At 45.4% G+C, this 16,955-nt stretch overlaps 1 protein-coding gene across 8 annotated transcripts in view; it reads right to left on the bottom strand.

Annotated features, from left to right (window-relative positions):
• The window catches only part of ADAMTS6 (ADAM metallopeptidase with thrombospondin type 1 motif 6), a 125,604-nt gene extending 120,314 nt beyond the window's left edge, over window positions 1-5,290 (bottom strand). For 3 of the 8 annotated variants that reach the window (XM_081212696.1, XM_081212695.1, XM_081212694.1), the window contains exon 1: window positions 4,706-5,290. Coding sequence is in view for 1 of the 8 variants with exons in the window: in XM_081212698.1 (XP_081068824.1) it covers window positions 4,706-4,714 (9 nt within the window). In the remaining 7 variants the exon portion in view is untranslated. Of the gene's footprint in view, window positions 1-1,911; window positions 2,243-2,479; window positions 2,498-4,705 lie in introns of those variants that run through there. The other 5 variants (XR_014012840.1, XM_081212687.1, XM_081212698.1 and 2 more) reach the window with 4 other exon arrangements.
• Window positions 5,291-16,955: the final 11,665 nt, after the last annotated feature.

Below are 16,955 nucleotides of genomic sequence, written 5' to 3'. Positions count from 1 at the left end.
GCTGGATTACCTTGATGAAAGACCACCAGGGAAGCTCAAGTGCTGCAAGGAAGACCTACAATTTTCACACAGCTGGCCAGGAGGTGGGATAGAGAAGAGAAATTGCTAGGGTCCAAACAGCTTCTAATCCTGCTCGGAATTTAGAAAGTCCAGATGGCTCCTAGCCTCACTGGGACAAAAAAGCACTGAACATGCTTCCAAGTCCTGCTGGCTATAGGGTAAAAACTGATGCTGAGCTCGCTTTTTCCCTTCTCCCTCCCCATCACTGTGTGCCATCATCATGTATTTTAGAGTATAAGCCTTTTTGACTAAGAACTGGGTCAAAAATAGCTCTCACTCAGTTAAGCTGTCTCTCCTGGAAATAGCTGGAGACAGAACCAGATTTCGTATTTTCAGCAAAGGGTGAAGAATTGCTTCATTTCTGCCCCAATACCCAAGGATATGCCCTGCACCCACTGAGCCTAATCCAATTATGTCTGTACGACTACTCTTTCCAGTTAACTCAACTGGTTCGAGTGTGGTGCTGATAACACCAAGGTCCTGGGTTCAGTCCCCTTAAGGGTCACCTGCATATTCCTGCGTTGCAGGGGGTTGGACTAGATGATCCTTGGTTCCTTCCAACTCTACAATTCTATGACTCCTCCTACACTCCATTTCAAGAACTGCAGCCTTAGAAGTAAAACATACCGTGTTTTTCGCCCGATAGGACGCACCGCCCTATAGGACGCACCTAGGTTTTTTTTTGGGGGGGGGAATAAAGAAAAAAAATTATTCCCCCCCCCCAGGCACGGGGCTGGCGCGGGGGAAGCCCGAGCTTCCCCCGACCCCAGAACAGCCTGCTATCCGCAAGCCTAGGGAGCCGCGCCCGTCTCCCCAGGCTTGCAGAGAGCTGTGTGAAGCCCGGGCGCGCTCTTCAGCGCGCCCGAGGCTTCGGAATACAGGCAGCTCTGCGCAACCTTTGGGAGCCCGGTGCAGCTTCGCGCCAGGCTCCCGAGGGTTGCGCAGAGCTTTCTGAAGCCTGGAGAGCGAGAGGGGTCGGTGCGCACCGACCCCTCTCGCTCTCCAGGCTTCAGCGGAAGCCTGTATTCGCCCCATAGGACGCGCACACATTTCCCCTTCATTTTTGGAGGGGAAAAAGTGCGTCCTATAGGGCGAAAAATACGGTAATTCTGTGTGGTCCCCCCCATCTCTGTTTATTTTGCTCAGTAGATTTCCTGATGAAGGACAACGTGAAAGCTTGCTCATGACTTTGTGACGTTTACTCATGATGTCCTATGAAGCTGTCTCACACTGATCCATCTGGCTCAGTAATGTAGGTACAGTGGTACCTCGGGTTACATACACTTCAGGTTACATACGCTTCAGGTTACAGACTCCACTAACCCAGAAATAGTGCTTCAGGTTAAGAACTTTGCTTCAGGATAAGAACAGAAATCGTGTTCCGGTGGTGCGGCAGCAGCAGGAGGCCCCATTAGCTAAAGTGGTGCTTCAGGTTAAGAACAGTTTCAGGTTAAGAACGGACCTCCAGAACAAATTAAGTACTTAACCTGAGGTACCACTGTACTGACCAACAGAAGCTTGCCATAAGCCTTTCCCAGCTGCACCTAAAGAATTCAGGATGCCCCTACCAACTGAGCTCTACCCATATTTAGGGGATTAAAGGTCCTAATAAAGGCATTATTTATTAAATATTAATATTTATTATTAAAGGTACCACTGTTTTGCCTGTTTCTTAATGGTTAATTCTTAACTGGGGGGGAGGGGGTAAGAGAAAACAGCCTGCAGCTGCTCCATGGTGAGAGAAAGACACATGGGCAGAAACACCTTTTTGATCATTATTTCACATATTTCAAGGTACTTGAGGACAGATTTCTGAACCCTGGCCGACCCTGCCAACCTAACTCAAGTCACCTCTTGGTGCAAACAGGTAGCAGCAGCGAGAGCCTGTGCTCGCAGGTTCCTTCCCGCCGCCTGCAAACGGCCTCCCTTCCTTCTCCCGCCGGAGCCTTGGCAACGGTACAGCGCCTGCAGCTCAGTCAGCCACCACCACCGGCCCTGGGCCTGCCTCCAAAGGCAGCAGCAGAGAAACTGAACCCATCGGCTTTCCGCCGCCGCCGCCGGCACCAACAGCAGCCGCCGCTCTTTTCAATGAGCCTCATTCTCCAGCCGCATCATCTATCTCCCTGGGCAATGTTTGCTCAGACATTACTCGGCTCTGGCGGTAGCACCTGTGGCCCACTAATGGCCTGGCGTTAAGCCGCAAAAAACTCCTGCAAATACATCCGCTCCCCAGGAGAGAGGACGCCGGGGGAGGGGGTTGGTTGGAGAGAGGGAGCGCTTGTCTGGATCAGGCGTTGTTGTTGTTAATTGTAGTTCATCATCAACTTTTATTACGGTCCAGAGACCCAACAAATCGTTACAAAGCAATACACAATTCATACAGCCTACCTCCAGGTTAAACAAGCATTTGGTTCAGAACCTCCAGGTTAAACAAGCATTTTGTTCAGTTGTATACTGCCCTCCACCCGAAGATCACAGGGCGGCTCACAACATAAAAATGCAAAACGGAAACAGCAAAAGTGAAGGTCGCCGTCTCGCCTTGCAAACAAAACCCAGAAGTGTTGCCTGCCAGCCTTGCTTGCTCATCCAAGGGATAAAGAGACCCGTTTCCTCTACTTCTGGGCAATGTCTGCTGCAGAGCGGCCTTCAGGTGAAGCGGCCTTCAGACACACAGGGGCATCTGGCAGCTAATCCTCGGGGCAAGAGGCGCATATATTGCTTGGCGGGAGCTCCCCGTTGCATATTGACAGAGCGCGCGAGGGAGAAAGATGCAGCCGCGGCGCCCATCCCCCACCGACCGGGCTCCTGGCTGCTCTCATGCAAGTCACAGAGCCTCTCCTGGCAAGGAGTGAGCAAGGGGGGGGGGCGGAGAGGGAGGGAGAGACGTCTTGAATGGGCAGGACTCCCGAGAAGCGGCCAGTGATCCCAGGGACGACGAGGGGTTGCTAAGGCAAAGCGACGACAGGCAAGGAGGGGAAGTGGGTGTCCTATCAATCACAGGTATTGGCTTCTTTACGTCGCTTCTCCTACACCAGGTTTTTACAGAGCGGCTGTTGCATAGACACAAAGCACCACACGCAAAAAAGCCTGATTTGAAGGGCGCACTACATTTTTAAAAAAGAAACAAACGAAGGTTTTTGCAGTTTACGGCTCCTTTTCACGGCCTTTACATAATTAGCTAAGCAACGGAGCCAACACCAAAGGGAAAAGAGGTGTGGATGTGTGCAGCCTGACCTATGATTTACTCGGAAGCAAGTTCCATTGAGTTTAATGGCGCTTCTTCCCAAGTAAGCACACGCAGGATTGCATCGTGAATAAGCAGCAAGGCAAGAATAAAAGCGCTGCTGCTGCTTCGTCTCTCACTTGCAATGCAACTAGCCAGATCAGCTGCCACCTGGGTGGTGAAGGATGGGGGTGGGGAGGAGGGCAAAAGTCAAGTTATCTGTAAAACTTTGTGCCGCCCTCCTCCTCCTCTTCTCCCCCTCCTTAACTTTCTAAAGGATCAGCTGTCATTTTTTACTGCTGAAAGTCCAGACTACTTAAAAACAATCTTTTAAACCAGATCCCCCCCTGCACACATTCATGCCTTCTGAGTACAAAAGAACATTTTACATCTACCCCCTCGGAGAGAACTCTAAAGAACAAAAGCCCTCTTCCCCCGCCTCGCCTCGCCTCTCCCCACCCCAGGGAAGAGTCTGTAGCTGTTCTGGTGGAGCTGATCCTAAAGTTAACATTCAGCAGCCCATTTCCAGACAGCAGCGCTAAATCTATTTGGATAAAACGCGTGTGACCCAGACACTTGGCATGAGGCCCAAATGCGTTGCAAAGGCAGTCCAAATAAAAACAAGAGTCTGAGATTGACTCTCGCGCTCTCTTTTTCTCTCCTCTTGTACAACAATGAAAGAAATTAGCAAAGACAAGAGAGTGAACACACATTAGCCGGGAGCACGGTCCCAGTTAGTCCCCCACCCACCCTCCGGCCACACACCTTTGCCTCCCCTTCCCCAAAAACCCCTTTGAAAAGACACACACACAGCGATTCAATCGTCTCGGCAAGCGTTGCGAGTCTAGCAACTCCCTCCGCGTCTAGGGCTAAATCAAAGCTACACTCTCCCATCTCTCCCATTAGCCTCTTAAGAGCTTAATGTCTCTCTCCTTCAGGCGAGCATCCGGGCTCCAGCTATTACATCAATGCGACCCTTTGAGTCGCATGCACACACGAAAATATGCACTTGTCTCCCCCATTTATATAGGCACTGACGTGACACAACCAAATGATGGGCTTTAGAATAGCAAGAAGCAGTCAATGAGTTTAAAGGAACCGACAAACAAAAAGGGCTCGCATTATTTTGCCAATCATTGTTTTTCTTGCTTCCGAAACAGAAAAGTTTTCACTGCTCAAGAGCACACTTAAACCAAGCTTCTTTGCCTCAGAAGATCCTCGCGCGCGCCCCCGTTCTCCCCCCTCCGCGCCCACTTTTTTAATCCCCAGAGCTCAAAGGTTCCTCTAAAATTATTCAAAATCCACTTCGCCTAGTGCATTATAAACCACCCCAGCTCCACATCTGAACGCACCATTATGCGGGAGACAAAAATAAAAATAAATAAATCATAAGGCAAAGAGTCCGGTGAATTCTTTCCTTACCGTTTTCATCTTCAATTTCTCTGCTATAAAGTGAGTTTCAAACAATAGGAAATAGCACTGGAGCGTTCCCGTATTCCTTCTCTCTGATTTCCCCTCTTGGCAAGCCAACGCCAGAATTATATTCTAGAGCAGAATGAAATCCTCTATAGACTTTTTTTTTCTAAAAAGGGAAAGCTGAGAGAACGGACTGACTAGGCAAGAGAAGGGATGCCATCAATTCATCCAGCCTTATCTAAGCACCCTGCATATTTTTGTCTTTTACAACCAAAAAGTGGGGGCGGGGGGGAGGAAGAGAGAGAAGGGAAAGGGGTAGAAAGGAAGTGGGGAGAGGAGGGGGGAAAAGACTGAATTTGGGATGGGGGTTTTTCTTCTTGGCCACCTCTTCCAATGCAGAGCTATTATGTGAATACCATCAGGAGGAGAGAGAGGGAAGGAAAGGGGGAGAGAGGGAGCAGGAAAGACTGGAGAGAAAGTTTTGTTGAAGTAGCTCGAGATCTCTTCTCACTACCGGCCTTCAGCCAAGTTTGGAGCTGCAGCAGCAGCGGACTATTTTGGCCTGAGAGGTTGTGCACACTGACGTCAGTCTGCAAATGTGCCTCCGGCGCCCCTGGCGCTGCTGCGCATGTCGGGCCCATCACGTGGAGGGGGAGGGGGACGCGGAGGTACAATCAGGGTAACAGGCGAGGGGGCGAAAGGAAAGCCGCAGGGGGCTCGAGGCAATGTAAACTTCCTCGCCCCCCCCGCCCCGCTCGCACTCCTCAAAGTGCTTCATAATGAATGGGGGGGGGGGAGTCTCGCGTCTCTCCCGCGCGCCTCGTGCTTCTCTTCTCTCCTTCCTTCAGAGCTGTTTTAAAGCAGCTCTGTTGAGATGGAGGAAAAGGAGACTTGGCTCCGGATGGGCTCGTGTCACTGGGAAAAACCTCCGCAACCCGGGGAACGTTAAATGATCTCTGGAGGGAGCGGGGAAGGGAAGGAGCAAAGCAAAGGGCAAGCGGGCGACTCCAGCCTGGGGTTTATTCCCGCAGGCCCGACTTGGGTGCAAACTTGGATGGGCTTGACAGTGTGCGGAAAAAAATGGCACGCTGGTAATTTTAAGAATAACAACTTAGTAGCATGGTTGTTCCACACGTTACGTAGCAGCAAACCCGGGTTGACAACTGAATGTGTGAACGGCTCCGATGCATTGAAAAACAAGGCGTGAAATGTGATTTCTGGTTGTTTGCTACGTCTTGTTTACACAAGGGAGTTAAAACGACCCCTTTTAGGCGTTCAAAGCACACAAGAGAGCCATAAAGGCTAGCCTCACCAGAAATTACCGAGCCCCCACCCTCAGGGTCTATGCGCTAGTTATGTAGCCCCTGTATGACGCACTTGTATCCAGACACGTGTTTGTTTTATTCACACAATACATTTAAATGTACGCTACACCTAAAAAGTAATGTGTGAAGCAGTCCTCAGTGATCCTTAGTTTTTGCAAATTGTACATTTTGGCAACTTTATCCCCGTGATCCCACGATGCTGGGTTGCCCGATAAGATCTTTTATCGGAAGATCTGAGCACGGCATTGACTGCTGCTTCTCCCGCCCCCTTTTCTGCGCACTGAACTGACCCTGTGCTCTAGGAGAGCCTCCCCGCCCCCCACCCGCCCGAAGTACATTATTTCCAGATGGGGATAAGCAACTGGCTGGCTTTTGAATTGGTAGCCGGTATGGTTGTTACAGCTTGATTTTGTCCCACGACTCCCACCCCTTCTCAAAAGTTCACTGGCTGGAGAATATCAGTGACTGCAGCAGCAGAGACCACTTTGTGGGTTGCTGCGTGTAGGAATTTACGCACTTTCGGCAATAGAACATAGTAGTTTAAAAAAAACTATCGATAATGCGTTCAGCCTTCATCCTTTCAAGCGCCTCACAAACAGGACACTTTCGCTTTCATTTACGGTGACCCAAAAACTATGGGCGGGGGGAGCGGGGAGAGAGTAGTCCAATTCCAGAAACAGAAAGTCAGGAACACACACACACTTGCAAGAGGGGGTCACAAATACAAGTACTGTATGCATTTAAGGCAGGCAGAACCAATGTTGCACCCCACCCCCATAGAGAAGCCTTTGCGACACTGGAAAAGGGGGTTGTTAGGAGGCAGAATTGGCGCCTCGAAACCTTACCCCACTTACAAAACTGCCAAGTCCGTTTCCTATGGGTCAAAAAACGGAGTGGGAAGAAGCCACCTGCCTAAAGCTCTGCCACTCTAAGGTTTCAAGCTTCTCTGTGAACATTATACTCCATTGCCTATCATCATCATCATCATCATCATCATTTTCATCCTACACCGGAGGTATGTAGGTGTGACCGTTCTGGTCAGCCCATGAACCCTTGGCTTGGAGTAACGCAGGATTCAGAATGGAATGGTCCAAGGGAGCGGTTCCGAAAAGGACCGGATCATCACGCAGAGGCGAGAGTCCCCATCGTGACCTCCGATTGGAATTGGTCCCATCGTGCCCGCTGAAATGGAGAAACGGGGCTTGCCATTGGGGAGAAGAAACATATTGGGTTTGGGCAGGTCAGATTCTTAACAGAAACGCATCCACCGCCACGTAGTCCTCCTGCATTTGGACTCGACGAGACCAGAAATTGGAAGTCATCTCGCATCCGTCGATATTTTATGTGCTTGTGTGACTTCAGAAGCCTCTGTAACACCCGACGAGAGCAAGGAGTGAAACTGTACTGTGCAGATGTGTCCATTTAAAAGTAGCATGGATACAGCTGCAGAAGTATTTCGTTACACAGGCTGTTTTCCCGGCTGAAATTGCTCAAAGGGCGCCATCCTGCGGCCGGCGGCGGTCCAAAGGAAAAGGGAGCGAATGCAAGATACTCAATATTCATTCTGTCTGCCCCCTAGAATGTGGCAGATCTCTCTGAGGGCCCCTTAGATGGAAATGTTCAGGTCCTGCCTGAGTTCATTGTGGGTCAGGAATCATTCGCTGCGCTTTTGCTTTATACAGCTTGTGTCCCTGAAAGCTTTATTGCAGCTCCGTGAAGGGTTAATGTTAATCACCCATTGTCTGAAGTAATATGGGGACAAAAAAAGATATGGCAGTTGCACCCTTAGAACCAGGAATTTAATGCACTTTTGTAAAATATTTTGAAGAATGGGCATTATTGGACAAGTTATGAAAGTTCCCGAAAGACCTCATGAAAATACATAGTATGGTTTGAGTTGCTATTTGTCTTATTGTTTTGGTGTTGCGCAAAACAAATGCCTTGGTAGGTGGAAGGTCTAATCTGCACCACCTAAATGTAAGAAAGGTGAACAGTGCCGGATTTACATATTAAGCTAAACAAGCTATAGCTTAGGGCCCCACTCTCTTGGGGGCCCCAAAAAAAATTAAAGGGGAAAAACAACTGGATGTACATTTCCAAAATATAAGATAAAAAACAAATAAAAGAAAACCTACATACAGCAACAGTGTTTTGTGTTGTGTAGGCTCCTATTTGTTATGTGCAAATGGCTTTAGAGACCTATTAGGTCCATAAATTACCATATAGCATATATTCAACACAAAAAACAGCAGCAATTTGTTGACAAAGGACAGCTGGACATATAAAGGGCCCCATTAACTTCAGTAGCTTAGGGCCTCATCAAACCTAAATCCACCCTGAAGGTGAAATAAAAAATGTTCTAAATAAAAAAAAAATTCAGCTGTTGAATTCTGGGTCTGTATTGTCCTGCTAGGGAGTGGGAGCAAGGAGACAACTTTACTTGGAAATAAATCATTTCAGTCAAGATTACCAAGTGTACATAGGATCATACCTTTAGAAAGGTAAATGTATAAACTCTTAACATTGTGGGCATTGAAATATAAACTGCATTCAGCTGCTGCTGTTCCTGCTATAGCCATTAAGCGATTAAATATGTCAATAGACACGTTACTGAAGTGAAAGGGCAGAGATCAAATTCAACAGTTTCTTTTCACAACATTATGAAAAGTTCATGTTGTGGTTCCAATTGACTTGCACAGTATCTGCTAGCAGCTCAGTATTTTAATATAAAAGAGCTGAAAGACAGCATGAAATACTGCTTTTCAAGGTGCCAGATGACTGGTTGGGGTGCAGAAGGGAGACTTTCTATGTAGCTGGGCTAAGCTCTGTACTTTTATTTTACATTTGTTAGAAGTATTCTAGAAGGTCTACAAACACTTTTGTTCCTGACAAAAATATTTTTTTCTTCTCATGAAATAAACTTCCTTCTTTCTGTAAGATACATGCTTCACTTTGTGCCAGAAATGATGCTAGCCATAACCATGGTTGCATCGTTTTAAGGTCGTATTGAAGATCTCATTGGTACTTTTGACAAAGCTTGTGGAGAGAGAAGGTATGATTAGATTTGTAGACAGTACTAGAATTGGACAGACAAATGAAAGTAGTTCTTCACACAGCACATAGTTAAAATGATGGAATTCATTCCCACAAGAGGCAGTGGTCAACTTAAGCAGTTGCCTAGTTTGCCTAGTGATTAAACCAGCTCTGGCCATTATACAAATCTCCGGTGAGATCACACTTAGAATATTGGTTACAGTGCTAGTCCTCTCACGCCCCAAAAATGATATTGCAGATCTGGAAAAGTTTCAGAAAAGGCAACCAACATGATGAAAGGGTTGGGGCAACTCTGTTTTGTGGAAAGGTTGCGTTTGGGGCTTCTTAGTTCAGAGAAAAGACATGTAAGGAGAGCCATGATGTGATCAATTTTATTGATAGTTTTCAACATAAAAGGTAAAGGTAAAGGGACCCCTGACCACTAGGTCCAGTCATGGCCGACTCCGGGGTTGTGGCACTCATCTTGTTTTATTGGCTGAGGGAGCCGGCGTACAGCTTCTGGGTCATGTGGCCAGCATGACTAAGCCGCTTCTGGCGAACCAGAGCAGCGCATGGAAACGCCATTTACCTTCCTGCCAGAGCGGTACCTATTTATCTACTTGCACTTTGACATGCTTTCAAACTGCTAGGTTGGCAGGAGCAGGGACCGAGAAACGGGAGCTCACCCCGTCGCGGGGATTTGAACCACCAACCAGTTTTCAACATAGAAAACAATAAAAACCAAACTGATCTAAATTTTAAAAAAAACAGAGAGAAAATATAGAAAAAGGGAGAAAATATGGCCCCTTTTTGACAGAAATGGCTGCTTTACTCCATGCTCTGATAACTTCCAGAAGACAACTTGAAGACAACTCAGAAACTTCAGTTGGCCCAAAATGCAGCAGCCAGACTACTGGCTGGGGTTTCTTTGGCATCACATACCACCCCTATTTTAAAACAGTTGCTTTGGTTGCCAGTTTGTTTCCAGGCCCAATTCAAAGCGCTCACATCAGTGTATAAAGCAATCATTTCCACCTGATTATTTTTAATGATCCAGCAGGGCAGCAGATAACCAAACCTTATTAAGAGGACATGCCAAAGCTGAGGTCTTTTTCCAGCATGGTCAGATGTGTGACTACGTTTTGTCTTGACACAACAATCCACACTTGAATGCTCTTCAACTCCCCATCTGTAGGTTTAGTATAGCTGTAAGGGTTATATTTATCAAGAGTTGCTCAAAACGTCCAGAGGCATGAAATCTGGCATAAATGCATAGTCTTTCAAGCTGGTCAAAATAGAATATAGGGCCAACTCTGATTTCACCTTATTTGGGCGATGGCTGGATTTCAAATAATTTGTCATGGAAATTGCCAAAAGTGGAAGTGAGAAATACAGTGAGCAATCGTAGTGTAACTCTGTCCAGTCATCTACTTGAGCAATGGTGTTTCTGCATTCTTGAGACAATCAGATTCCTTTTCCAGAATGTCCAAATGATCAGGTTGTAAAAGAATATTGGTTGAGATTTCAGGAACTTCAAAGAGATGTAGCTAATAACTGCATCCTCTGTCTGTGATTTGGTAATGGCTTGGCCTATTGTGGGGACAAATCAATCTGAGCTGGACCTGGGTGCTGCACAGCCAAAACTTAGGCTGCCCACTTCTACACTGCTCCCCTCCCAAAGGATGTGTAGCACAGATGACTGTGACCATGTGACCTGTGTGCCTCCGTAGTTTGTTGTCAAGGTGCTAACTGTTTATTGTCAAGATTCCACCTAAACATTAGGAAGAACTTCCTGACAGTAAGAGCTGTTCGACAGTGGAATTTGCTGCCAAGGAGTGTGGTGGAGTCTCCTGCTTTGGAGGTCTTTAAGCAGAGGCTTGACAACCATATGTCAGGAGTGCTCTGATGCGGTTTCCTGCTTGGCAGGGGGTTGGACTCGATGGCCCTTGTGGTCTCTTCCAACTCTATGATTCTATGATTCTATGTTCAAGGCCCCTGCTCTCCCCTTCTGTGGATCTTTAACTTTAAACTGGGCAGTTCTGACAGCCTTCTGGAAAATAGGACACATAGCCACCTCTAAGGAAACATCATTCCATGGAATGGTTTTTTTGGTTGTTATGGTGCTGCTGCTGTGGTCATTGTTATCCACCAATGTGATTGTGTAAACATCTCTTTGAAAACATCTAGAATAAATTGTACTTTGTTAGCGGATTTAGCAAGATCTGTAAATATTGTAAGGTCATACAAAGTTCTGCTTTTTTTTTTTTTTTGGTCTCTGGAGTCTGGGTCCTCTGCAAAACTCCATTCTGGGGACATTATTTATTTATTTTTTTGCTCTCTAGCTCTTTTGTCCCCCCCCCTTCTGATTCTCGTATAGAAACTGTTCTGACTTTTCCTTAACCTCTTAGCTAATCAGAAGGCGGTTTCTGCATGTGCTGTAGAGGGAAGTGAGGGGCAGATGGGACTCATCAACCTGGGAAGGTGGCCCATTTAGTAGAATGAAAACTCTGACCCTAAACCTCTGCTGCCTTGTGGGCTATCTTTGGGAGAAGAAAAGGCTAAGGAGTAAACCCTACACAAATTGGGAGTGGAGTCCCTAAGACAGTTGAATGTGGCCTTGTGTTGGATGTGGCCTCCTTCCGGCAACTCCTGCAGCCAAGCTGGTGCCAAATGTATTGCTGTGCTTTCCTTTGGACCACATCAGTGAGGTCAAGAGTGGAGTCTTGTCATCTGTGCAGCCCAGGACCTCCATACACACTGCCCAGGCTTGCGCCCAAGAGAGGTCACTTCAGTGCTGCAGTTTGTACACTCCATTGTCTATTGAGACAGATGAATGTAAACAATCCCAGGACTCTCTCTGCCCCACCTTCCATCTTTGGTTTTATTTCCTCAGCTGACATTACCCACCCACCTAGCAAAAACAGCCTCTAAAGGAAAGCAAACAGTTTATAGTTTAAAGATATCCAACACAAAATGGCTGAACAGTTTCATTTCTTCACACAATAATTTGAAACATTTTTACACTGACTTCAATTTAAAAGTTTCAGGGTGGTTTACAACAGCTAATAAAAACACAATAAAAACTGAACGTCAATACTAATAAAAATCACAGGAGAGGGGAAAATATATCAGCAATTTAAAGCTTGTAGAAATAAAAAAGGAATTAGCTTGGTGTGTAAAAGGCACAAATGGAGTCACCTTGAGGAGTCCAAAAATGAGGTACCATAACTGAAATGGCTCTCCCCTCCCCCTGCCTCACTTCAGATGGTCAAGCTACTCAGAGGAGGGTCTAAGCACCAGCACTTAAAATTATGTTTGGGAACAGACCAGATGCCAAATGAGCTCTTTAAGCTCTGGCAATATTTCTTTCTCAACTTCCAGTCCCTGTTAGTCACCTAGTGGTGTTTTTTTGTTTTTTGTTTTTAAGTAAGTGAAGTATCCAGGTAGTCTTCAAAGGCAGCCACATATACAACGCATTGCAGCAGTCTAGCCTGGAGGTTATCAAAGCAGGGATAACTGTAGCTAGACTCTTTCCAATAGGAGGTGCAGTTGGCACACCGGCCTTAGGTAATGAAAAGCATTCTGAGGGCATTTGAGCACTTCCAGACTATGAGCCTGATATCTTAACCCTTCCAGAACATCTCTTAGGACCTATCAACAGTACCCCGGCCTTGTCAGTACTGAGTTTTTGTTGTCTTCTATCCTGTCCATTATTGCCTTCAGGCACACAGTATTTGTATTTTCCAAAAACTACTGAAGACATTTGATTCCAAGTGAATCAGGGGCGGGCAGAAATTAGGCCCATGCCTTGATTGTTTGTTTTCATTGTTTTTAAACCCATATCCTGTGGTTGTTATTATTGTTTTAAAACCCATTTTTGTTTTGTTCTTATCGTATGAATGTACCGTAAATTGCCTTTAGACTTATGTGAGAGGTGATTCATAAATTAATATAACAACAGCAACCACTCTTCAGACTGTATAAAACAAAACTAGCCGGTATAGAGAAGGTGCAAAGTGTATTTTGGGTAATCAGGAGGCAGGCGAGCTTTTTCCAGCAACATGTTCGATTTCTAAACATCTTTAATCTGAAGTAAGCCCTATTAACTTCCAGTTAATGATTCAGATATATTAAAAGTAAGAGAAAAATGCCTTTATTTCAAGCAAGCAACCACAGGATTCCCCGAATTAGGAGGGGCAGGTGTGTATGGGGAGGGTAGTGAAGCTCTGCCTGCATCCACAAAAAGCTACAGAAGGCTAAACAATTGTGTGTTAGCTGACATTTTCATTACCAACCATGCTATTTGTCATCTTTAAAGCACCAGCATCCGCCAAGAAAACCTGAATTTTGAAACAGACAATGAAATTGGCAATTCTAGAGTTCCTGCAGAACAGAACTATCCTGGGACAGTCTGGATCAAGAGACTAAGGCAGCCTCTCAGGTTACAAGCGTGTGGATGGCTGAGGACAGGTCGTCATCCAACAGGATGGAATGCAATCTCCTGTTCCGATGTAAAAGGAAGAATATATTTTTAGCAGCTGCTTATTATTTGAGAATCTAAAGTTTATGATGGCTACAGAATTATCCTGGAGCTGCAGATCCAGTTAATGAGAATGGGGGAGCCCAATGGAAGGAAAAATAATCCCACCACTATAATTTAATTTCAGTTTTAAGTGTGTGTTAGGTCATTCTCAAACCTTGGGGATTGCCACTTTAAACATTCTCTTACTCAAGAGATGAGACTTCTCACAGGTTTGTACTGCCTCAGTTTCTTCAAGAGAGTTTCTGATTTGATAAGTGTTTCCATGTGAAAATACCATGAATCACCTCTTAAATTCCCACCTCAGGCAGACAGCTTTGAAAATCAGCCTTTCATTTGAGGTGAGGTGTAATTTTCCTGCTTGTATGGCCATGGGTGCAGCCTAGGAGGGGGCAGGGGAGCAGCTGCCTCCCCTAAATCAATACAAATCTGAGATACTGCACCCCCAGTAAAAGCCTGCTCCCCAGTAACAAAAATACTTGCTACACCCATGCGTATGGCTGCAGGTTCATTCAGTGGGAAAATTGACATTATGGAATCCTGTGCTTTGTTAGCAAATTAACCTTCCAGTTAGCTTCCAGTTAGCACAGTGAGAGTGTATGATATAAACCACACAAAAAGTACAGATAGCTGTGGTGTCCCCTTCTTGTGATGGGATGGGACAACAGTGGGAGTGGTTTCTGATGGCTATTAGTAAGAGGATATATTAATTATATTTGATCCTATACAGGCCCATGTGTGGGGGTTAACACAGAAGAAAAGCAACTTGTGCCTGTTTTTATAACAAAGGGCTTGCACATAAAGAGCCCCAGTAACAGAGTTTAAATCCCATTGTTAGGCAGCTTTAATGAAGCATAGGAATAGGGTTTTTAAACCTTTTTTTTATCATGCTTTAGCTCCTTACAGCAGCTGGCCCCCTTTCTGGTTTTTTTTTTTTTTTAATAAAACAGACCACAGACTGCAAGGTAAATTTAAAATAATTTACTTACAGTTACTAGGTCTCAGACTTGCACATTCCTTTGAAGCAACGATAAAATGCAGGTAAATTTTCTTAGTTCAAAAACAGAAAGCAAGGTAGCCTCAGATACCTATCTAAGCAGAGAGCTCAGTTGAGGCATGACTGTCTCCTTCATGTGCAGCAGAAGGGAGAAGTGGAGAGTGAGAGAAAGGAACAGGCAGCAAGCCTTACTTCCTCCTTCTTTGGAGAAGAACAGATGTGGCATCATAGTCTGCTCTAGCAATTTAGAACTCTGTCGTCCTTAACCCCTTCATACACCAACTAGCATTGTTAGGTTCGACTGCAAATCTCCCACAGTCTCCCCATGAAACCTCACAGTTCTCTGCATTTTGTAATACAGTTTTCCAGACAACCCTTCAGGGAGATGTCAGGCTATTGTAACCTGATTTTTACCAAAGTACAGTGGTACCTCGGGTTACAAACACCTCAGGTTACAAACACTTCAGGTTACAGACTCTGCTAACCCAGAAGTAGTACCTTGGGTTAAGAACTTTACCTCAGGATGAGAACAGAAATTGCGCAGCGGCAGCGGGAGGCCCCCATTAGCTAAAGTGTTACCTCAGGTTAAGAACAGTCCTCCGGAACAAATTAAGTTCATAACCAGACGTACCACTGTAACGGAAGCTGTAGCCACTGGCATCAGTGTCCTCAGACTAGTGCCTGCACAGGCTTCTTACCCCTAATTTTTATTTTTTAATTGAGATTTTCTCTCTCACACACTTTAGTGATTATTTGGTCGGGGATTGGCTGCTGCTTTTTGGTCTCTGTTTTATTTGCTTAGTGGTGTGTGAGTGTTTCGCCTGTTTTTTGGGAAAGGAGCTCTGAACATTTCAAGTTTTTCTTCAGTGAAATGAACTGGTTGTGCTGCCCCCAAGATGATCTAAGATTTCCAAATGTGCAGCTAGGCCCAACCAGATTGGGGCCCTCTGTGGCAGCTAACAAGGCTGTGTGCTGTTTGTCCCCAGACTGATGCGCCCTCAGCTCTTCTCCTCACCCCACTTCTGTGGACACAATGAAAAAGGCACAGGAGGTCATTATAAAATACCTGGATCTATGATTTCCTCACGGCACATTTTGTTTACATATGAAGAAGAAAAATGTGAAGGAGTAATTTCAAATGAAATAGAGATTAGTCTTAAAATTCAAAACTGTGGTTTTTTTCCAGTACTGTACCAGTGCCTCCTTTCATTTGATTTGACAGCAAAAGAAGTCTTAGAGAGCTGAGAAGTTGTTTTTTAAAAGAAAAATATGAAAAAGCTATTATTTGCTGTAAGAACACAGGAGGAGATATTTTACCTCAAAAGATTGCTAAGGATTGTTATGGGTTTATATTTTTAGCCCAAAATATTTGAAAATCCCTACCTCTTAAATGCCTCTTGCGTTATTTTGGTTTAAGATTAATGTTGAAAATATGCATCTGTTTTAAAAGCAGACATTCCCATCTTTGGGTTTTGTTGTTGTTGCCTGCTCATGTTTCCTCATGTGCGTGTGCATGCATGTGGATAGTGCCATTTTAGCTAAGTAAGGAGTGGCACTCAGAGTACTGAATCTGCCATTTGTATAGATGATGACGTGTGTGTGTGTGTGTGTCTGTGAAGAATTCACTTAACCTTGTTTTCCCCAGAAAAGACAATTGCATGAGAACTCGTTCCATGAGAAATGTTGATGGAGATTATAACTTGAATGGCTATTCCGTTATTCCTTTATTTCTAGACTAATGTTTCAAATTGGGTCCTGAGTCTGCCAGATCCCTACCATATATAAAGGCCTTTGATCAAGTTAAAAAATTGTGGCAAGCAGGAACCAGCCCAGCCCAGTCGCAAAATATTTCAAGCTGAGAATGGGGACCTGCTGGCAGTATTGCTACGGTACTTACAGTGATAGAGATGAGATCAGGCCTTTTGGTAGGGGCAAGGCAAGCTGTTCACAATTAAAATGACAAAGGTCTGATGATGCGCATCAAGAGACAGACAGGTGCTTATATAGTCCATTGGTTTTAGTTGCCACCCATGCGCTCAACTCTTGCCTGTGGGGCTATGGGTTAAAAAACCCACCTTTCAGGGCACCTCAAACTTTTGGAGTGGGGCCATAGCTCTGTAGAGCTCATGCTTTATGTGCAAAAGGTCTCACGTTTAATCTCCCTTGAAAAGGTATCAGGTAAGAGGTGAAGTTAAAAAGTAGGCAATGGCAGAACAGATAGCTGAACAGTCATCTTGTTGTAAGCCAAAAATGGCTTATCTTCTGAGTTACGCCAATAAAACTCAGAGACTAGAGGAGTTAGGAGTCCATTGTTGTTTATTGCAAAGCAATAGGTTACAGTCAAATCTTTTCACAAAACTG

The sequence above is a fragment of the Podarcis bocagei genome (assembly GCF_964188305.1).
Source record: "Podarcis bocagei genome assembly, chromosome: 11".
Lineage (NCBI taxonomy): Eukaryota > Metazoa > Chordata > Lepidosauria > Squamata > Lacertidae > Podarcis > Podarcis bocagei.
This window is presented reverse-complemented; position numbering and strand designations above follow the sequence as displayed.